This window comes from Bufo gargarizans, chromosome 7 (assembly GCF_014858855.1).
Source record: "Bufo gargarizans isolate SCDJY-AF-19 chromosome 7, ASM1485885v1, whole genome shotgun sequence".
Taxonomy (NCBI): domain Eukaryota; kingdom Metazoa; phylum Chordata; class Amphibia; order Anura; family Bufonidae; genus Bufo; species Bufo gargarizans.
In genome coordinates, this window is record NC_058086.1 from 43,524,168 (window position 1) to 43,547,516 (window position 23,349).

The window sequence follows — 23,349 nt, forward strand, 5'->3', positions numbered from 1 at the left end:
CTTTAATAATGCAAGGGACAATGTTCTGGTACCTACAAAGTAGGGCCCTGAGGTTTCTTGGGATACAATTCCTAATATATTCAGCAGCCATTTAGGATCTTCAGTCAGATGGACCAAACCAACTAATCCATTCCAAGGTAAGAAGAAGAATTTGCCTTCGACACGACATGGCTATAATCCCCCAGTGAAAACTTGAGGAAAGTAGGACTTTGTGTCATCAAATTCCTCCAGAACACTTGGAGTATCCATCACTGGGTCACCAGGAACATCCGGAATTATTAACCCCTCTATGAACGTCTGATTGTCCCATAGGCTTTGAGATGTTGGGTCGGTGGTTGGCCATAGAGGTTCAGCCGTGACCATCAGATCTTTAAAGTTCAGTAGGAAGTTGATGTTGGTCGGGATCAGGGGGCTTCCTGATCCCAGCGTGCTCCTCTGTACATCCAGCATGTGAGTCGGACCGCAGTAGGAATCTCGATGGTGGGAAGTGATATTTGCAGTCTGTGGCCTGTACCCCGGGGCATGTTCAGAGACCTCTACGTCGGTGTTTGGGATCAGAGGAGACTCTTCCAATTCCATCGTAGAGTTGGTTTCTCGGGGAGGAGCTGCTGACGTGATTGGGCTACTTATCACTTCGCTCGGCATTTCTTCAATTTCCACAATTTCCGGATCAGTAGGCAAGAGATTGAGTCGAGGCTCCGGACTCTCTTTGTTTGCCTAAAAAAAGTTTAAAGGAGTATTCCCGTCTCAGACATTGGTGGCATATCGCTAGATGTCAGATAGGTGCGGACCCCCATCTCTGGGACCCGCTCTTGTCTTCAGAACCGGACCCTCAAAATGAAGGAGAGAGCACTGTGCAAGCGTAGCTATCCCTTCACCGCTATGGGAGTTCCCAAAAATAGCCGAGCACTGGTTCAGCAGACCCATCGCGGTGAATGGCGAGGTGGCCGTGCATGTGCGGTGCGGTCTCCAGTCACTGCTATGGGAGATCCAAAAATAGTGAAGCCAGTGCTCCCATGGCAGTGAATAGGCGACCCCTTTAAGGACCATTAGGCACACCATGGGACGTCATACGGTGCCTCCATGAGGCATGTAGATGTGCAGGATGGGTCTATAACAAGCTATGGGCGCCATGTTATACATCTGCACAACTATAGGTCTGCGTTGTAACTCTACGTGCCTCACAGAATGGATGTGGTGCCTCATGTCCGTCCGTGAGGCACATGGAGGTGCAGTTGGGGCCTATAGCAAGCTCTGGGTGCCATATTATTAACATAGATCCCTAATATAGTCATGTGCATAAGGACTCATGCACATAAACGTATTTTTTGCGGCCCATATGCGGAACCATTCACTTCAATGGGGCTGAAAAAAAAAACGGAAATGACTGTGTGTGCATTCCATGTTCGTATGTCCGCATAAAAATAGAACATGCCCTATTAGGGCTCATGCACATGAACGTATTTTCTTTCTGTGTCCCTTCCTTTTTTTTTTTGCAGACCATATGCGGAACCATTCATTTCAATGGGTCCGCAAAAAAAAAAATCGGAAGTTACTCCGTGTGCATTCCGTTTCCATATGTCCGGTCCGCAACAAATTTAGCATGTCCTATTATTGTCCTCATTACGGACAAGGATAAGACTGTTCTATTAGGGGCCGGCTGTTCCGTTCCGCAAAATATTGAATGCACTCGGACGTCATCCAGATTGTTTGCGGATCCGTTTTTTGCAGACCACAAAATAGATAGTTGTGTGCATGAGCCCTTATAGCCTGTATTACGGACAAGGATAGGACTGTTCTATTAGTTGCAAAATGTGAAATGCACGCGGCCGGTATCCATGTTTCGCGTATTCACAATTTGCGGACAAAACAAACAAACAAAGGTCTTAAGACTGGGGTTCTAGTTAAACGCAGAGTACTCACCTGCAGAGACTTCACAGCTGAACTCCTCCCCACGTGGGGATATTCTTCATGTAGGCACTTGGGTAACAATAGGATCAACCCCTTTTTCACCCTAAAATGGAGATAAATTATTAATTTTTTTGGGAAAGGGACCCTTTCCCCATTTCAGTAACTATTTGCATTCCCCATGAAATAAGAATTCTGGAGCCTCTGTTCTTATAATTCTGTGTTGCAGTGTTCCGCTGTTATTCCTCCTAGAAATTAATGAATACATTTTTAACTGGGTTTACCATCCCCCATGGTAAAAAGGTATGTCCCTACATAATCAGCAACCATTAGGCCTCTTTCACACGGGCGTGAGTTTTTTTGCCCAGATAAGAGCCGGGTGCGTTGCGGGAAAATGCGCGATTTTTTCTGCGCAAGTGCAAAACATTGTCATGCGTTGCACTCGCGTGAGAAAAATCGCGCATGTTTGGTACCCAAACCCGAACTTCTTCATAGAAGTTCGGGCTTGGGATTGATGTTCTGAAGATTGTATTATTTTCCCTTATAACATGGTTATAAGGGAAAATAATAGCATTCTGAATACAGAATGCATAGTAAACCAGCGCTAGAGGGGTTAAAAAAAAATAAAAAAAAATTTAACTCACCTTAGTCCACTTGCTCGCGAAGCTGGCATCTCCTTGTGTCTCCGCTGCTGATGAACAGGACCTGGGGTGAGCTGCTGCATTAAATACAGGTTAAGGACCTTCGATGACGTCACTCCGGTCATCACATGGTACGTCACATGATCTTTTACCATGGTGATTCACCATGGTAAAAGACCATGTGATGACCGGAGTGACGTCATCGAAGGTCCTTAAGCTCTATTTAATGGAGCAGCTCACCCCAGGTCCTGTTCATCAGCAGCGGAGACACAAGGAGATGCCAGCTTCGCGAGCAAGTGGACTAAGGTGAGTTAAATTATTTTTATTTATTTTTTAACCCCTCTAGCGCTGGTTTACTATGCATTCTGTATTCAGAATGCTATTATTTTCCCTTATAACCATGTTATAAGGGAAAATAATAATGATCGGGTCTCCATCCCGATGGTCTCCTAGCAACCATGCGTGCAAATCGCACGGCATCCGTACTTGCTTGCGGATGCCATCCGATTTTCACACACCCCATTCATTTCTATGGGGCCTGCGTCACGTCAAAATCGGAAAATATAGAGCATGCTGCGATTTCAACTGAACGCACAAGTGATGCGTTAAAAACATCGCTCATGTGCACAGCCCCATAGAAATGAATGGGTCAGGATTTAGTGCGGGTGCCATACGTTCGCCGCACGGATCGCACCCGCACGGAAAACTCGCCCGTGTGAAAGGGGCCTTAGACTGTGTTAGGTATACACCCAGTTGTGAATATATTTCTAGGAGGAATAACAGAGGAAACACAAAGAATTCTAGGAAAAGATGCTCCAGACTTGTAATATTATGAGGAATACAAGTATGTACAACTGACAAGTCAGGAGAGGTGAAAGCTGCTATAAAATAGCAAATACTGACTATAAAAGAGACAATATTATAAAATTTTCTAAAATAAATAAATAAATAAAAAGTTATAAAGATTTTGTGATTGAGTCTGGAGTTCTACTTTCATTTCGAGTTGCAACAGGATTACAAATTATATGTAAGTGAAGTAGTCAGAACTTTTATTAGAACTTAGTGGGCTGTTATTCTGTCCCCCATACTTTACACTGTAATTCTGCTTATTCTGCCTGGCTGCTGTGTATAGGCAGAGGGACATCAGGCAGGTGGGGCTGTTTTCCATTAAAGGGGTATTCCTATGTCATCAAATAAATGTTATTCTTTGTATAATTCATGTATAAGTCATAGAATTTTCTCATATAGTTTCTGTATCCGTTCCTTACTGTTTTTAAGATCTCTGCTTGCTGTCCTTCAAAAAAAAAAAAAAAAAAGAGAGTTCATAATTTTCTCTTAGGGGATACAAATCTGTCCTAGTCATGTGATTTCTCATTGCAAGACGAGCCATGAAGCTGACTGGGACAGATTTCTACCCCCTGGGAGTAAATGATAAAGCTTCCTATTGAAGTACAGCAAGCAGAGATCTTGAAAACAGTGAGGAAATGAAACATAAAACTGGATGACTTTTGATTATGCAAACAATCACAATTATTTCTGGAAAATGGATTTCTCTATATGCACTGATGTCCATTTGCTTTACACACAGCAGCCAGGCAGAAGAAGCATAGCTGCAGTTTTAAGCATGGGGCAGACAGGAAAAACAACCAAAGCTAGTGTAAAACATGGGGGGACAGCCACGCAGAAAAAGTGGAGATGCAATGTAAAACATGGGGAGGGGGACAACCAGGCAAAACAAGTGGAGCTGCAGTGTAAAGCATGGGGGAAGGGACAGCCAGGCATAACAAGCGCAACTGCAGCATAAAGCAGAAGGGCACAACCAGGCATAAGAAGCAGAGCTGCAGTGTAAAGCATGGGGAGGGCGGCCAGGCAGAACTGCGATGTAAAGCATGGGGTGAGCAGTCGGGTAGAACAAGCAGCTAGGCAAAAAAAAAAATAGAGCTGCAGTGTAAAGCATGGGGGAAGGGACAGTCGGGCAGAACAAGCGGAGCTGCAGTGTAATGCATAGGAGGGTCAGCCAGGCAGAACAAGCAGAGCTGCAGTGTAAAGCATGGTGGGACACAGTCAGGTGGAACAAGCAGAGCTGCAGTGTAAAGCATGGGGGGGCATCCAGGCAGAACAAGCAGAGCTGCAATGGGGTGACAGCCAGGCAGAACAAGCAGAGCAGCAGTGTAAAGCATGGAAGAACAAGCACAGTTGTGGCGTAAAGCATGGAAGGGAGCACAAAATAGCCACAGCAGATAATACCGAAACTACATTGAAAAATTGTATACATTTTTGTTATACGAAGAGTAACACCATTGTTTGCTGAAATCTGTGTTGGATTTTTAGCGATTTGCGTGTTGCACGTAGACATGACGCATCATTTAACCCCTGCCTTATCACTGCAGAGTCAGGGGTTAAATGAGACTGAACTAGTGAACTGCGCAGCAGATACAACTTTCCCTGTGACAACGCCACAAAATGTTTTAAAAAGAAATGTGGTTCTAAAATCTTGACTTCTTTTCTCGCCACTATTGTTGTGTTAACCCCTTCTCCCACAGACTGTACTTTTTACTGACGTCAATGCAAAACCTCCATCACGTAGGCATGTAATGGCACACGTAGTCCGGGAAGAGGTACACTGCTCCCTCTGCTGGTGAAACACTGGTAATGCATGCCTGTTTTATTATCATTATCATTTATTAATTTACTTAAATATTTTTTGTTTACTTAGGAGTCCAGTGGGTGGTCCTTATCTGTCAATCACTAATTAGGCCCCACCCACTGGACTCTTGAGTATCCAAAGAGCAGGGATTTGAAGGGAACCCGTCACCATGACAATGCTATCCAATCTAGTGGTATTATGTTATAGAGCAGGAGGAGCTGAGGAGATTGATATATAGTTTTGTTGGAAAAGATTCAGTAAAACTTCTAATCTATTGATTGAAATTGGACCTCCACGGGTAGGACCTCCGCTTGGACTAAGGGATTTAAAGGGAACCTGTCATCATAAAAATGCAATGTAAGCTACAGGCAGCATGTTATAGAGCAGGAGGATCTGAGCAGATGGATATATAGTTTTATGGGAAAAGATTCAGTATAACTTGTAATTTATCCATTTATATCTCTGCTCATCCTGGGCTTTGAAGTCCAGGAGGCGGTCCTATCAGTGATTGACAGCCTTCCCTCTATGACTGTGCATACAGAGATAGCTGTCAATCACTGATAGGACCGCCTCCCGGACTTCAAAGCCCAGAATGAGCAGAGATATAAATGTATAAAATACAAGTTATACTGAATCTTTTCCCATAAAACTATAAATCAATCTGCTCAGCTCCTCCTGCTCTATAACCTGCTGCCGGCAGATTAGACACCATTTTAAATATAGAAGGTTCCCTTTAAGGGTTTTTCTGGCTCTTCTTTGCAGAATGCTTCTAGTTCTGCACATCTTATACATCAAACCTACATATTGCATCTCAGACAGACAGACAGACGACCTGATGCAGATTAATAGCTTTACTGGACACACGTACAGAAAACCATCAGACGGCAATCTGCATGTGCCTTGTGGACTGATGATGTCACCAGCGTGGAGCCAACAGGTTACATACCTTTTCCGTATTCTTGATAAAATCAAAATGATTGCAGATAAGACAAAGACTCCAAAAGCTGTTCCCACCAGGAGGCCCAGGTAGCTGTGAAAATCATTATCTAAAAACATAAAGTATGCATTAAAGGGGTATTCCCATCTCAGACATTGGGGGCGTGTCGCTAGGATATGCCCCCCCAATGTCTGATAGGTGCGGGTCCCATCCCTCTAGAAGCCTGTAAAGTTCTGGAGGGTGCACAGCGCATGCACGGGCACCCTCCATTCATTCCTATGGGAGCACCGAAAATAACGCTCGGTTATTGTCATAAGTCAAACATGATAGCGAGGAACATAATATAATGTAAAGGTGCACCATCATCATCACAATAATCATCACCTTCATCATCATTACAATAATCATCATCACCATTATCATCACCTTCATCATCATCACAATAATCATCATCACAATAATCATCACCTTCATCTTCCTTACAATAATCATCACCTTCATCATCATCATCACCTTCATCACAATTATCATCATCACCTTCATCATCATCTTCATCATCGGCTTCATCATCATCACAATAATCATCATCACCTTCATCATCATCATCATCACCTTCATCATCACCATTATCATCACCTTCATCATCACCATTATCATCACCTTCATCATCATCACAATAATCATCACCACCTTCATCATCATCATCACAATAATTATCACCACCTTCATCATCATCATCATCATCCAGTTCAAAGAAGCAGTTAACCAGTTCAGGTAATAAACCTGCCTAAATATAATAGAAGAATGGAAATTCTGACGGAGCTCTCATTTATGGGGCGTTCCTCTGACACTATGATCATGCCCAGGAGCCCCCTTTAAAACAAAAAACAGAATAAGTGCATTTTAGGACTCCAGGGGGATGCAGCAGCGCCTCTCTGAGATATTTTTACATTATTCTTCTTAGGCCTCTTTCACACTACAGTTTTTTGCGTTCCGTATACGGTCCGTTTTTTGCGTTCCGTATACGGTCCGTATACGGAACCATTCATTTCAATGGTTCCGCAAAAAAACGGAATGTGTTCCGTATGCATTCCGTTTCCGTATTTCCGTTCCGTTGAAAAGAAAGAACATGTCCTATATTTGGCCGCAAATCACAGTCCGTGGCTCCATTCAAGTCAATGGGTCCGCAAAAAAACCGGAACACATACGGAAATGCATCCGTATGTCTTCCGTATCCGTTCCGTTTTTTGCGGAACCATCTATTGAAAATGTTATGCCCAGCCCAATTTTTAATATGAAATTACTGTATACTGTATTTGCCATACGGAAAAACGGAACGGAACAACGGAACGGAAACGGAACCACAACGGAAGCAAAAAACGGAACAACGGATCCGTGAAAAACGGAACGCAAAACACTGAATTCAACATACTGTATTGTGAAAGAGGCCTTAAAGGGATGGCTCAGGGTTAGAAATACATGGCTGCTTTCTTCCTAAAACAGCACCACATCTCTCCACAGGTTGTGTTTGGTATTGCAGCTCAATCGTATTCACTTTGAAGGAGTCCAGACACAACCCATGGACAGGTGATGTGCAGTTTGATGAAGAAAGCAGCCATGTTTTTCTAATATTGGACGACCCATGTAATACATCCTACAATAAATATCGTTCTTTTTTGCCCTTTACAATAATGAGGCTGGGAGATAGTTCCATCAGCTCAGCTTGCAGTACCACCTTCCACCACTGAGAACAGCTAATGATTTCCATAGACACCAATACAACAGCGCCCCCAGCTGTATCCTATCTCTGTATCCGATCCTTAAAAATACAGTGTTTCTTAGAAACAAATACCGTAAATTCACTTATTTGGATAATGCTGTTTTTGGAAAATAAACCAAATGATGCAAATCACACGTAACAGATTTGATGCAGAATTTTTTTCTTGCAATTGAAAATTACAAAGTAGTTCCATTGATCTAAATGAGGTTGTTTTTCAGGGGCAAGCACATAGATATCTGCAAGCCCCGTGCAGATGAATGGGACATTTGCAGAAATGTTTGCAACAAATCCGCCGTGTGTGACTACAACCCACGTGTTCGTACCTTCATGAAAGTTAGTGCAGTGGTCAGCTGGCCCTTCTCCGGCCCTTGTGGATGCGGAAATGCACACAGAATACTGCTCGTCTGGATTAAATATATTAAAACGCAAATGTCTTGTTGATGCAGGGACTTCTGTAAAGAGAAGGGAAATAAAAAAAAACTATGTGTCTCCATGGTAACAGACTACAAACCCTGCGTAGTCGGATCCCGCAAGCAACGTGATACTCCGCTCCCTCTGTCTGTAGGTTAGCAGTAGGGGAGGGCAGAGGCGTAACTTATGGCTGCAGTATATGTGGAGTAGAGTAACCTATGGCTGCAGTATATGTGGAGTAGAGTAACCTATGGCTGCAGTATATGTGGAGTAGAGTAACCTGTGGCTGCAGTATATGTGGAGTAGAGTAGCGTGTGGCTGCAGTATATGTGGAGTAGAGTAGCCTGTGGCTGCAGTATATGTGGAGTAGAGTAGCCTGTGGCTGCAGTATATGTGGAGTAGAGTAGCCTATGGCTGCAGTATATGTGGAGTAGAGTAGCGTGTGGCTGCAGTATATGTGGAGTAGAGTAACCTATGGCCGCAGTATATGTGGAGTAGAGTAGCCTATGGCTGCAGTATATGTGGAGTAGAGTAGCGTGTGGCCGCAGTATATGTGGAGTAGAGTAGCCTGTGGCTGCAGTATATGTGGAGTAGAGTAGCCTGTGGCTGCAGTATATGTGGAGTAGAGTAACCTGTGGCTGCAGTATATGTGGAGTAGAGTAGCGTGTGGCTGCAGTATATGTGGAGTAGAGTAGCGTGTGGCTGCAGTATATGTGGAGTAGAGTAACCTGTGGCTGCAGTATATGTGGAGTAGAGTAGCCTGTGGCTGCAGTATATGTGGAGTAGAGTAGCGTGTGGCTGCAGTATATGTGGAGTAGAGTAGCCTGTGGCTGCAGTATATGTGGAGTAGAGTAACCTGTGGCTGCAGTATATGTGGAGTAGAGTAACCTATGGCTGCAGTATATGTGGAGTAGAGTAACCTGTGGCTGCAGTATATGTGGAGTAGAGTAGCCTGTGGCTGCAGTATATGTGGAGTAGAGTAACCTGTGGCTGCAGTATATGTGGAGTAGAGTAGCCTGTGGCTGCAGTATATGTGGAGTAGAGTAGCGTGTGGCTGCAGTATATGTGGAGTAGAGTAGTGTGTGGCTGCAGTATATGTGGAGTAGAGTAGCCTATGGCTGCAGTATATGTGGAGTAGAGTAGCCTATGGCTGCAGTATATGTGGAGTAGAGTAACCTATGGCTGCAGTATATGTGGAGTAGAGTAGCGTGTGGCTGCAGTATATGTGGAGTAGAGTAGCGTGTGGCTGCAGTATATGTGGAGTAGAGTAACCTATGGCCGCAGTATATGTGGAGTAGAGTAGCCTATGGCTGCAGTATATGTGGAGTAGAGTAGCGTGTGGCCGCAGTATATGTGGAGTAGAGTAGCCTGTGGCTGCAGTATATGTGGAGTAGAGTAGCCTGTGGCTGCAGTATATGTGGAGTAGAGTAGCCTGTGGCTGCAGTATATGTGGAGTAGAGTAACCTGTGGCTGCAGTATATGTGGAGTAGAGTAACCTATGGCTGCAGTATATGTGGAGTAGAGTAACCTATGGCTGCAGTATATGTGGAGTAGAGTAACCTGTGGCTGCAGTATATGTGGAGTAGAGTAGCCTGTGGCTGCAGTATATGTGGAGTAGAGTAGCGTGTGGCTGCAGTATATGTGGAGTAGAGTAGTGTGTGGCTGCAGTATATGTGGAGTAGAGTAGCCTATGGCTGCAGTATATGTGGAGTAGAGTAGCGTGTGGCTGCAGTATATGTGGAGTAGAGTAGCGTGTGGCTGCAGTATATGTGGAGTAGAGTAGCCTATGGCTGCAGTATATGTGGAGTAGAGTAACCTGTGGCTGCAGTATATGTGGAGTAGAGTAGCGTGTGGCTGCAGTATATGTAGAGTAGAGTAGCCTATGGCTGCAGTATATGTGGAGTAGAGTAACCTATGGCTGCAGTATATGTGGAGTAGAGTAACCTGTGGCTGCAGTATATGTGGAGTAGAGTAACCTATGGCCGCAGTATATGTGGAGTAGAGTAGCCTATGGCTGCAGTATATGTGGAGTAGAGTAACCTGTGGCTGCAGTATATGTGGAGTAGAGTAGCGTGTGGCTGCAGTATATGTGGAGTAGAGTAACCTATGGCTGCAGTATATGTGGAGTAGAGTAACCTATGGCTGCAGTATATGTGGAGTAGAGTAACCTGTGGCTGCAGTATATGTGGAGTAGAGTAACCTATGGCTGCAGTATATGTGGAGTAAGCCTATGGCTGCAGTATATGTGGAGTAGAGTAACCTATGGCTGCAGTATATGTGGAGTAGAGTAACCTATGGCTGCAGTATATGTGGAGTAGAGTAACGTATGGCTGCAGTATATGTGGAGTAGAGTAACCTATGGCTGCAGTATATGTGGAGTAGAGTAACCTGTGGCTGCAGTATATGTGGAGTAGAGTAACCTATGGCTGCAGTATATGTGGAGTAGAGTAACCTGTGGCTGCAGTATATGTGGAGTAGAGTAGCCTATGGCTGCAGTATATGTGGAGTAGAGTAACCTATAGCTGCAGTATATGTGGAGTAGAGTAGCCTGTGGCTGCAGTATATGTGGAGTAGAGTAACCTATGGCTGCAGTATATGTGGAGTAGAGTAGCCTGTGGCTGCAGTATATGTGGAGTAGAGTAACCTATGGCTGCAGTATATGTGGAGTAGAGTAACCTATGGCTGCAGTATATGTGGAGTAGAGTAACCTATGGCTGCAGTATATGTGGAGTAGAGTAACCTATGGCTGCAGTATATGTGGAGTAGAGTAGCCTGTGGCTGCAGTATATGTGGAGTAGAGTAGCCTATGGCTGCAGTATATGTGGAGTAGAGTAGCGTGTGGCCGCAGTATATGTGGAGTAGAGTAGCCTGTGCGCAGTATATGTGGAGTAGAGTAGCCTGTGGCTGCAGTATATGTGGAGTAGAGTAGCGTGTGGCCGCAGTATATGTGGAGTAGAGTAGCCTGTGGCTGCAGTATATGTGGAGTAGAGTAACCTATGGCTGCAGTATATGTGGAGTAGAGTAGCGTGTGGCTGCAGTATATGTGGAGTAGAGTAGCGTGTGGCTGCAGTATATGTGGAGTAGAGTAGCCTGTGGCTGCAGTATATGTGGAGTAGAGTAGCGTGTGGCTGCAGTATATGTGGAGTAGAGTAGCGTGTGGCCGCAGTATATGTGGAGTAGAGTAACCTATGGCTGCAGTATATGTGGAGTAGAGTAGCGTGTGGCTGCAGTATATGTGGAGTAGAGTAGCCTGTGGCTGCAGTATATGTGGAGTAGAGTAGCGTGTGGCCGCAGTATATGTGGAGTAGAGTAGCCTGTGGCTGCAGTATATGTGGAGTAGAGTAACCTATGGCTGCAGTATATGTGGAGTAGAGTAGCGTGTGGCTGCAGTATATGTGGAGTAGAGTAGCGTGTGGCTGCAGTATATGTGGAGTAGAGTAGCCTGTGGCTGCAGTATATGTGGAGTAGAGTAGCGTGTGGCTGCAGTATATGTGGAGTAGAGTAGCGTGTGGCTGCAGTATATGTGGAGTAGAGTAGCGTGTGGCTGCAGTATATGTGGAGTAGAGTAGCGTGTGCCTGCAGTATATGTGGAGTAGAGTAGCGTGTGGCTGCAGGATCAAACTACACAGGGTCTGTATGAATACAATAAATCAGCCCAATGATCATCAAAGTAACAGAATATAACAAAATTAGCACAAAACAATGGAACCCTATGCGACCATTACAACTATAGTCATGTGTTCAATATTTCAAAGCTTGCAGACATCGCCATCTAGTGCCCACACTGCAGAATACACGTCGCTCACTTACCATATGAGAAATGGGATTCGTTTCGGTATTGCCTTATGTGCACCGTATATCCAGTGATGAACCCTCGTCTGTCACAAAGAGGAATCTCAGACCATTCAATGTCCCTTGCGTTCATAGAGGGTTTCACTATCTTTATAGAGCTGGGACCTGTTCTTGGTTCTGTAGGGGATTAGGGTGAAATATTGTCAATTTTCATATCTTACAGAAAGTTAAAGGGGTTCTCCCATGATTAATGTAAAAAAAAAATGAAAATCTGACATCATATAGCACAGGACAAGCTCTTTCTACGGAGTGCTGTCGGCATCTTTTGCAGCCCCATTGAAGTGAATGGGTCCGCATCCGAGCCGCAAAAACGGTGGCTCGGATGCTGACCAAAACAACGGCCGTGTGCATGAGGCCTTAAAGTGTGGAAATTCCAGGACAATTGATTAATATGCCCGTAGGCAACATCGATGTACGTCAGTGCGGGTGTATCACTCTCATAGTGAACGTCAAAAGACCGGCACTTAGACCTGCCACATATCCAAGGCAAAATATTTCAGACATACCGCCATATACTGCTTAAGTTATTACTGTCAAATACAGGACACAAAACCACCATATAGTGTCCGGCTAATATGCAGTATCCAAATACCGTAATATTCCCTTAAAGAGCCTACATAATACCACCATACCCTGCTAAATAATACTGGGTAGTTGTAGTTTGGGTCTGGGGTCCCATAGTATATGGGGATCCTTGGCCACTGTCCTGTTTGCCACCCCATAAAACCAGCCCTGATATCCAAGGACAAAATGAAATGTGACTTATGTGTTTTGCGGTCTGCAAATTGCGGATCGGCCAAAACAAAAAACGGATGTCATCCGTATACCATCTGTTTTTTTTTGTGGCAGCACAGTATACCAGAGGACAAAATATCTTCATAGTGAGGAGTATATGGCAGCACAGTATACCAGAGGACAACATATCTTCATAGTAAGGAGTATATGGCAGCACAGTATACCAGAGGACAATATATCATCATAGTGAGGAGTATATGGCAGCACAGTATACCAGAGGACAACATATCTTCATAGTAAGGAGTATATGGCAGCACAGTATACCAGAGGACAATATATCATCATAGTGAGGAGTATATGGCAGCACAGTATACCAGAGGACAACATATCATCATAGTGAGGAGTATATGGCAGAACAGTATACCAGAGGACAACATATCTTCATAGTGAGGAGTATATGGCAGAACAGTATATCAGAGGACAACATATCTTCATAGTGAGGAGTATATGGCAGCACAGTATACCAGAGGACAATATATCATCATAGTGAGGAGTATATGGCAGCACAGTATACCAGAGGACAACATATCTTCATAGTGAGGAGTATATGGCAGCACAGTATACCAGAGGACAATATATCATCATAGTGAGGAGTATATGGCAGCACAGTATACCAGAGGACAACATATCTTCATAGTGAGGAGTATATGGCAGAACAGTATATCAGAGGACAATATATCTTCATAGTGAGGAGTATATGGCAGCACAGTATATCAGAGGACAATATATCATCATAGTGAGGAGTATATGGCAGCACAGTATACCAGAGGACAACATATCTTCATAGTGAGGAGTATATGGCAGAACAGTATATCAGAGGACAATATATCTTCATAGTGAGGAGTATATGGCAGCACAGTATATCAGAGGACAATATATCATCACAGTGAGGAGTATATGGCAGCACAGTATACCAGAGGACAATATATCTTCATAGTGAGGAGTATATGGCAGCACAGTATACCAGAGGACAATATATCTTCATAGTGAGGAGTATATGGCAGCACAGTATATCAGTGGACAATATTAAATTATAATGGACTCACCGAATTCTTGAGTGTACCCATAGACTACATGGGGTTTGCTGACTGTAGTGCTGTATACCGCGTACACAGAAATAGTGACACGGCATCCTGGAGCGACATTATCTAAAATATAAAGTGCATAGTAATCAATGAAAGCAGAAGGTCAATGTTCTGGATGTGCAGTGTGTGGATGGAGCACAAGCTGGGGAATGGCATTCTTTAGTTTGGTTTAAAGGAGATGAATTTTGGGGTAAAGTACATATATGGTGAAGGGAGCCCCCTGGACCAAAATGTAAATGGGGCATCTGACCGTGCTGCATGCTTACATATTACAATCATACAGTACTCACATAATACTGCCATATAGTGCTTACATATTGCAGCCATACAGTGAACACACAAGAGTGCCATACAGTACTCACATAATACTGCCCTATAGTGCTTACATATTACAGCCATACAATACTCACATAATACTGCCATATAGTGCTTTCACATTAGAGCTATACAGTGAACAGATATGAGTGCCATACATTGATCACATAATACTGCCCTATAGTGCTTACATATTACAGCCATACAGTGAACACACAAGAGTGCCATACAGTAACCACATAATACTGCCATATAGTGCTTTCACATTAGAGCCATACAATACTCACATAATACTGCCATATAGTGCTGACATATTACAGGCAGATAGTAAACACATAAGAGTGGCATACAATACTCACATAATACTGCCATATAATGCTTACATATTACAGCCATACAATAATCACATAATACTGCCATATAGTGCTTTCACATTAGAGCCATACAGTGAACAGATATGAGTGCCATACATAGATCACATAATACCGCCCTATAGTGATTACATATTACAGCCATACAATACTCACATAATATTGCCATATAGTGCTTACATATTACAGCCATACAGTACTCACATAATACTGCCATATAGTGCTTACATATTACAGCCATACAGTACTCACATAATACTGCCATATAGTGCTTACATATTACAGCCATACAGTACTCACATAATACTGCCATATAGTGCTTTCACATTAGAGCCATACAGTGAACAGATATGAGTGCCATACATGGATCACATAATACCGCCCTATAGTGCCTACATATTAGAGCCAGTTTCACCATGCTGGGGGCAGAGTGGTGCAGATCCCTATATGGTGGATGCCCAGAAAATGACTTCCTTTGCCCATATCACCTCGGCCCTGTTCACACCTGCTGACCCCACACTCACCTTTTATAGTGAAATTCGTTTGCTCCTTCCCAATTTTCTGCCATGATATATTTCTGTGTTTTCCGTCACAAGATTCAGGCGTCCACTGCAGGAGGAACCACCTGATGGGCTCCGAGGAGCTGCGGGGCGGCTGCCATTGTACTGACATTGATGTGGGAGGTAAAGATTTCAGCGTCACTTGTTGAGGTCCTAGGAGACATCAGCAAACACCCAGCAATGAGTCTGCACTACAGTCAGCCCCTGAGTGCCCCCTAGTGGTGGCTGCTGGGAGACAGAATTGTATCATGCAGCGCTATGTCAGGGCGCTCTGTATCAGAAGAAATGAAGCCACATCCCTTCTATAGACCCCAGCCTCCTTCTAAACACAACATTCTTACCAGAAGCGTCTTCCTCCTGGATCGGAAGGTCTATTGCTGGAGAGAACCCATAGGGATTATAGGCAGCGATGGTTACCATCCGGACACCCTGTGGTATGAGAGCTGCACACTGTACCCCAGATGGGGGGCACCGCTTCAGGAAGGTCCGTACCCCTTGATTATAATAATACACTTCATAACCGGAGACATTTATCCGTGGTGAATCATCGGGATCGGACTGCAACACAGAAACCGCACATTAATACAAGTGGAAAGTCTTCAGACCCTTTGAGTTTTTCACATTTTGTTATACTGCTCCTTGTGCTAAAATAAACAAAAATCATGAGAAAGTGAGAACAGAATTTTAGAAATTTTTGCAAATTTATTAAGAAGGAAAAACTAAGGCTACTTTCATACTAGCGTGTTGGAATCCGGCAGGGTTCAGCAAAAACGCTTCCGTTACTGATAATACAACCGGATCCGTTATGAACGGATCCGGTTGTATTATCTGTAACATAGCCAAGACGGATCCGTCCCCATTGACTTGCATTGTGGATCATGACGGATCCGTTTGGCATCCCAGGGCGGAAAGCAAACCGCAGCATGCTGCTCTCTGTTATAAGAACGGAACGTAGCGCATTTCAGTGCGTTCGGTTCTGTTCAGTTACGTTTTGTCCCCATTGACAATGAATGGGGACAAAACGGAAGCGTTTTTTTTCCGGTATTGAGAACCTATGACGGATCTCAATACGGGAAAATATTAACGCTACTGTGGAAGCAGCCTAAAATTCTGCCTGGACATAAGTATTCAGACCCTTTGTAATGACACGTGACTTTTCGCTCTGGGGCCTCCTATTTCTCTCGATCATTTCTGAGATGTTTCTACACCTTGATTGGAGTCACCTGCAGTAAGTTCTGCTGATTGGACCTGATTTGGAAAGACACAGCCCTGTCTATATAATGTCTCACAGCTGACAATGTGTATCAGAGCAAAAAACAAGCCGTGAGGAGGAAAGAACTGCCTGTAGAGCTCAGAGACAGGATTGTGTGGAGGCGCAGATCTGGAGAAGGGTGCAAAAAAAATGTCTTCTGCACTGAAAGTCTCCAAGAGCACAGTGTCCTCCATGATTCTTAAATGGAAGTTTGTAACAACCAGCTTCCTAGAGCTGCCGCCCCTCCAAACTAAGTCATCGGAGGAGAAGGTCCTTGGTAAGAGAGGTGACCAAGAACCCAATGGTCACTCTGGCGGAGCTCCAAAGATCCTGTGTGCAGATGGGAGACACTTCCAGAAGGTCAAGCATCACTGCAGCCTCCACCAATCTGGGCTTTATAGCAGGGCGGCCAGAAGGAAGCCTCTCCTCAGTAAAAGATGTGAAAGCACATAAAGGACTCTCACAGAGTGAAAAACAAGATTCTCTGGTCTGATGAAACCAAAACTGAACTTTTTGGCCTCAATTCTAAGCATCATGTCTGGAGCAAACCAGCACCATCACCTGCCCAATACCATCCCTACAGTGAAGCATGGTGGTGGCAGCATCATGCTGGGGGGACTGGTCAGGGTGGAGCAAAGTACAGAGATATACTTAATGAGAACCTGATCCAGAACTCTGGACCTCGGACTGGGCCGGAGGTTCACCTTCCGACAAGACAATGACCCTGAGCACACAGAGGAGCGGCTTAGGGACAACCCTGTGCATCATGAACACCAAACCTATATCCCCACCTATAATCAACCCACCAATAGAAGTATATGTGGTTCAGTAATAAATAACAAGCTAATCACACATCCATCAGGATTCTAGTATCGCACTTTTATTACACATAAATTACAGACATGATTGACATATACAAATAAATTCAAAAAGATTAAAATCACCAACACAGCGGTGGTGACCACACCGCAGGATAAGCGCAATAAAGTGCAGGTGTAAAAAGTATTTTTAGGGAGGTATTATAAAGTGCAGATTCAAGAGTACATAACTATTATACAGACAGCCTAACGGTACAGATCAAATAACGTAAAAAATAGGCGATGCAGTATAATACAAAGTATATAGGCAGATATCTATATAGTACCAGCCAAATAATTGTGTCCAGCCTCAGGTCAGACCACCACCACGCCCCGCGTTTCGCCGTCAGCTTCCTCAAGGGGACAACTCTGTGACTGTCCTGGAGGGGCCCAGCCAGAGCCCTGAACCCAATGGGGAGATCTGAAGACGACTGTCCCCATCTGTAGGTGGACATCTCTTCTAGAATACCACCATGTAGTTCTTCATAAAGCTATACATCCAGAGAAATCCAATGCAACGCCCAAACAGCCATGTTATAGCTAACCAAAACAATTCCATTATAATAAGTAATACCACCATACAGTGACCAAATAATACCGTACTGTGTCCAGGCAGCTTTTCTACATCAGTTCTAAAACCGGTTTTCCTGAAGGTCCATTCTTTTGAAAGTCATTGAAAGACACTTTCCTCGATGACCAGTTTTAACCCATTTTCTAAGATTTGCTCAGGACCCCATTTCTTTATTTTCAAGTGACCCCCGTGGCCCCTGGATTCAGCCTATTTATCAAGATGTATGTCTTATATTTACCGCAGTGAGGATGACGACCTCCTGGGCTCCGTCAGGGAGCCGCCGACCAAGAAGCCTCCACACGTTAGGAAACTCCTCAGGAGCTGGGGGGAAAAATAAAGAAAAATGTTTCAAAATGTTGCACAATTTTCATGTTTAACTACAAACGTACCATTTGCAAAATGTGGTCATACAATAATGTGGAATATTCCTCGGTAATAGATTTTGTATCACCAGCCACATGCAGCAATATCAAAAATGGATGTGGTTGTAACCCTTCCTTCTTATTGGCGTTGAGTTTCCCCAAGTCATGGCCCAATTATAGCAACTGAGAGCTTCAAAAATATTCTTTTTACATTCCACCTTTATGGTATTTGCCCCAGTACTTTGTAGATGTCACTCTGACTTGCAATATTCACAAGTGAACAGCAGATGGCAGCAGTATCCACAACTAAAGCCTTAGGCAGATTGTGATATTGCGAGTAATGATCATGAATGTGACATAAAGCTACTTGACGAGACTTTAATGTACAATTTATTGCAACTCACTTGTGACAGATCTGCAATTTATTTTTCCTGTCTAATGGGTCTAGCAAATCTCTAAACGGCACACGACCCACCGCCAAATCATACCACAAAATAGTCACACGACAGCAAAGCAGAGACAAATCAGGCACATTTTTAGGGCTGTGCAGCCTTGCACGATTTGACGTATTATGATGTCACCACCAAGTTGTGGTGAGGCCCCAGCCTAATGGCAGCCATAGAGGTAAGGATTCAACCCCCCCCCCCCCCAACAAAAAGGAGTGTTTCATTCAACAGTAGAAAAACATTGGAACGCCCCTTTATTGGAAATTGCATGACTTTATAAACTTTATATTTATTGTCATCTATAGAGATTAGATTTTAATGCACAGTGCCACAGATGGGATCTGACAACCACCTGTTTATGGAGGAAAGATTCTTGCACAATGGTTGTCATCAGAAAAAGCAAGCCTATTTTTCCTGTCCAATCCTATTACATAGTTAATAATAATAATAATAATAATAATAATAATAATAATAATGATATATCTTTATGGTGGTCAGAGTTGTTTCTTCTTTTACAGTGAAAATCCCATATAAATAATAAAATGCGTTGTCTCAGCCTCCACCACTAGGGGGAGCTCAGGAGATTACTGCTCCTTACAGTACGCTGCATGGCTCTGCCTAGTGGAGGCTGCAGCCAGAAATATCATTTATAGGTGACAATTCAAAGCTGTTATCTCGGTAGTACAGTCATCACCCGCTCACAGGGGACCTGAGAGATGAGGTACAAGGTCTGGCACCCAATTTAGGGCGGAGAGACCTATATTTCACAACTCTTTGCGTTGGCAGTGGTCTTACAATTGACATGCCCTAGAGCAGGGATGCCCAACCTGCGGCCCTCCAGCTGTTGCAAAACTACAATCCCCAACATGTCTGGACAGCCTACAGCTATTAGGGCATGGTGGAAGTTGTAGTTTTGCAACAGCTGGAGGGCCACAGGTTGAGTATCCCTGTCTAAGCTCAAGAACGAGTCATCTCGGAAGCCCCCTAGTGGCAGAACGGTAGACCACAGGAGCAGCACATACCTGAAGGTGGCATCTGATAAGGGGCGCTCCATCTACTCCAGTAACTCTTTCCAAATTCCTCTCTGCATCGAACACGTAAGGAATCTGCATGACGGATTTTCTTCAGTGAGACCATGTTATTTGTGTTCACCTCCTCCCCGGCCTGTGCGATCGATGCAAGAACTCCCATTAGAACATAGTGCTCTCCAGAAATCATCCGCATTACAAGTCTGCCCCAGTGGGCGCCAATCGTACCTCCAACAGGTGAAGTGAGGGACCCCCCCTCCCCCGCACCACCACCACCACATCTATGGACCAAGAGCTTATAACCAGTGTCCAATAATCCTCTTAAGTTATTTGCACTGACTATAATGAATGCGAGAGGCTGATGAGTTAACCCTTTCAAGTTCTCATTTTTGCATTTTCATTTTTTCCCTCCCTGCCTTCCCGGAGCCATCATTTTTTTATTATTCCGTTTACATTAGCTGTATGAGGGCTTGGTTTTTTTTTTGTGTGGGATAAGTTGTAATTTTTAATGGCACCATTTAATGTTGCATACAATGTAGTGGGAAGCTAGAAATTCCAAATGGGGTGGAATTGGAAAAAATGCAATTCCGTCATAGTTTTATTGGTTTCCTATTTACGGCGTTCCCTATGCAGTAAAACTGACTGGTGCCGTTCATTCTTTCCGTCAGTACAGTTACAATGATACCACGATATATACATATAGGGGGAGATTTATCAAACTGGTGCAAAGTACAACTGGCCTAGTAGCCTGCAGCAACCAATCAGATTCCGCCTTTCATTTTCCAAAGGAGCTGTCCAAAATGAAAGGTGGACTCGGATTGGCTGCTGTAGGCAACTAAGCCAGTTGTACTTTACAGCAGTTTGATAAATCTCCCCCATAGTTTTTATTGATACCATTTTGGTCACTTTTTGATCACTTTATTTTACATTTTTGGTAAGTGAAGAAAAAACTGTGAATCGGCCTTTTTGATTTTTTTTCGAAGTCATTAACCGTATTGGACAAATATTTTTTTATTTTATTAGTACAAGTACGCCTACGATATATATTATTTTTGTTTATTTTAATTTTAATTACGGGGAAGGGGGGATGATTAGAATTTTTATATTTTTTTTATCTTTCAAAACTTTTTTTTTACTTTTTTGGATCACCTTAGAGGACTATAATAAGTAATTATGACATTGCTTCTACGATACATCGCACTCAATTGGTAATCCAATTAATTGCAGATTTGCTATGTTCTGATGGAACGCTGTCCCCTGCAGGGCTCCAGCGGAACTACAGCTCTAAAAGTCCGGTCTTTAAAATTGATGCCCGCCATAGCTGCTGGATTTCTGCTGTTTATACACTACATTCACACCACCGTATGAATGAGTCCGCATCCGTTCCGCAATTTTGCAGAACGGGTGCGGACCCATTCATTTCTATGGGGCCGCAAAAGATGCAGATAGCACATTGTGTGCTGTCCGCATCTGTAGTTCCGTGCCACGGAAAAAATAGAACATGTCCTATTCTTGTCCACAATTGTGGACAAGAATATGCATTTTCTATGATAGCGGCGACATGTGCGGTCTGAAAATTGCGGAAACACATATGGGCCGATATCCGTGTTTTGCGGATCCGCAATGAGCCCTCTAGTTTGCTCCTCTAAGATGCTGATTCCTATGCAGTCAGGGTCATTGCATTGTGGGGCCCTTCCCATGCCCTTAAGATGTATGTGGATGAGGCCGTGTCCACACTGGCATTTTCCTGATATTAAAGCTCAATAGCAAAACATCACCTGACAAGGGGTGACGTGGACTGTTACTGAGCGGGTGGCTTGTGGCCTCCCATGGGTTTTATGGACTGTAAATGGTAATTCACAAACCACATTCACATTATGTGAAGTGTGCACCTATGGTTTGTCCACCACTGGTGATGTATCTACCATGGTCTTCTCTGCTGGTCATAACAGCTACCAGTCAGCACCACCAGGGGGAGCGCATTGCAATCCGATTCATACGGCCCCTAATGAGATTAATACCGAAGGTATAAACTGATATACAGGGGGCTCCCCCTAGTGGTGGCTGTGGGTAGATAGAATATGTACTTTATGAAGCAGATATCCCCAATGCTGGCTGTGTTTCTATGTCTTAAAGTGACTTTTCTCTCACATTCTGTCTCATATTTTCCTTGCATTCGATTGAACAAATCTACCTAACAATCAAATGTCACCAGAGACTCATGTTAGAGGCCTCAGGTGATCTCTAAATTCCACCTCTGATAACTCAATTGTAATTCCCTTTAATATGTTAACATTTTGTGCTAAAGTAGCTTCAAGTTGATATGGAACATCCCTTTAAGTGCACATATGAGCAGAGAATCCTGCCTACCAGCGTCCAACTCGGCTGCTTCAGGGTCTTATACTCCACTTCACAGGAACGCCGGTTTTCCGATGTTTGGTTCCTCCAAGTTATGTGAATTATGAGGCTTGTATCCGAAATATTAATCTTCTTGATCACTGGTGTGAGAGGAACCACTGGTGTAGAAAAGACCATGACGCACATTAATTACATCAAAGAAACAACCCTCGTGTCAGGCCCCGCCCCTTCCTGCACTTGATACTATGTAGCAGTTTGATCATTTATTATGGGCCAGGCTGCTTGTCCCAATCCGTATCCTGCTGTGAAGGACGTGAATATTCAGAACTGGTATGAATTTAAAGGGATTATACAGGATTAGGAAAACATGGCTGCTGGGGATGAAACCACAGTTACCTATATGATCCAGCTGGAACTGCACAGCGTCCGATTCACTTTGATTCAGTTGGTTTACAGCAAAAATCTGAATCTGATGCGTCACATCCTGAGTCATGTCCACCGGGAAACTCGCAACCGCCTCATGTGTGCTCACAGCGGCGTCTTCTCCTGTCTGTAGACTACAGAACATACAGGGTTAAATATGTCCACAGTCCAGTATAATCTATCTATACAAAAGCAAATGGCAGCACAGGAAAAAACAAGAAAAATGAAACAGAGGTGCAAGCCCAAGGGATTAGACTATTGCCTAATATATAAAAAAGCAAAAAGGCAGCACAAAAAAAAAGTACAAAAATATAAATATTGTGGTCAGAACGATTCAGCTCAGCAATAGAGCCTTTCTCAAGGCTCTATCTATCTCTGAGCTACTTTCCCGATACACCCCCACACGCACTCTCCGATCCTCACAAGACCTCCTTCTCTCCTCTTATTGCCTCTTCCCACAATCGCCTCCCAGATTTCTCCCGTGCATCCCCCATACTCTGGAACTCGCTGCCGCAACATTTCAGACTCTCACCGACAGTGGAATCCTTCAAAAGAAACCTGAAAACCCCCCTCTTCAGACAAGCCTACAACCAGTGACCCTGCTGCCTCTATACCGTCATGACCCGCTTCACCCGCACCTACTGTGTCCTTCTCCCATACCATGTAGATTGTAAGCCTCACGGGCAGGGCCCTCTCTCCTCCTGTACCAGTTTGTAACTCATCTTGTTTATGATTAGTGCAATTGTCTGT

The 23,349-nt window shown here is 43.9% G+C and overlaps 1 protein-coding gene across 1 annotated transcript in view; it reads right to left on the reverse strand.

The window, feature by feature from the left end:
* The window catches only part of IL23R (interleukin 23 receptor), a 39,142-nt gene continuing 15,793 nt past the window's right edge, over window positions 1-23,349 (reverse strand). The window contains exons 5-16 of the mRNA XM_044301947.1: window positions 22,573-22,733; window positions 22,189-22,334; window positions 19,813-19,954; window positions 18,221-18,303; window positions 15,644-15,860; window positions 15,267-15,455; window positions 14,018-14,119; window positions 12,135-12,293; window positions 8,237-8,365; window positions 6,143-6,242; window positions 1,924-2,014; window positions 1-717 (exon numbers count right to left, since the gene is read on the reverse strand). Coding sequence (XP_044157882.1) covers window positions 172-717; window positions 1,924-2,014; window positions 6,143-6,242; window positions 8,237-8,365; window positions 12,135-12,293; window positions 14,018-14,119; window positions 15,267-15,455; window positions 15,644-15,860; window positions 18,221-18,303; window positions 19,813-19,954; window positions 22,189-22,334; window positions 22,573-22,733 — 2,065 coding nt within the window. The 3' untranslated portion in view covers window positions 1-171. The remainder of the gene's footprint in view (window positions 718-1,923; window positions 2,015-6,142; window positions 6,243-8,236; window positions 8,366-12,134; window positions 12,294-14,017; window positions 14,120-15,266; window positions 15,456-15,643; window positions 15,861-18,220; window positions 18,304-19,812; window positions 19,955-22,188; window positions 22,335-22,572; window positions 22,734-23,349) is intronic.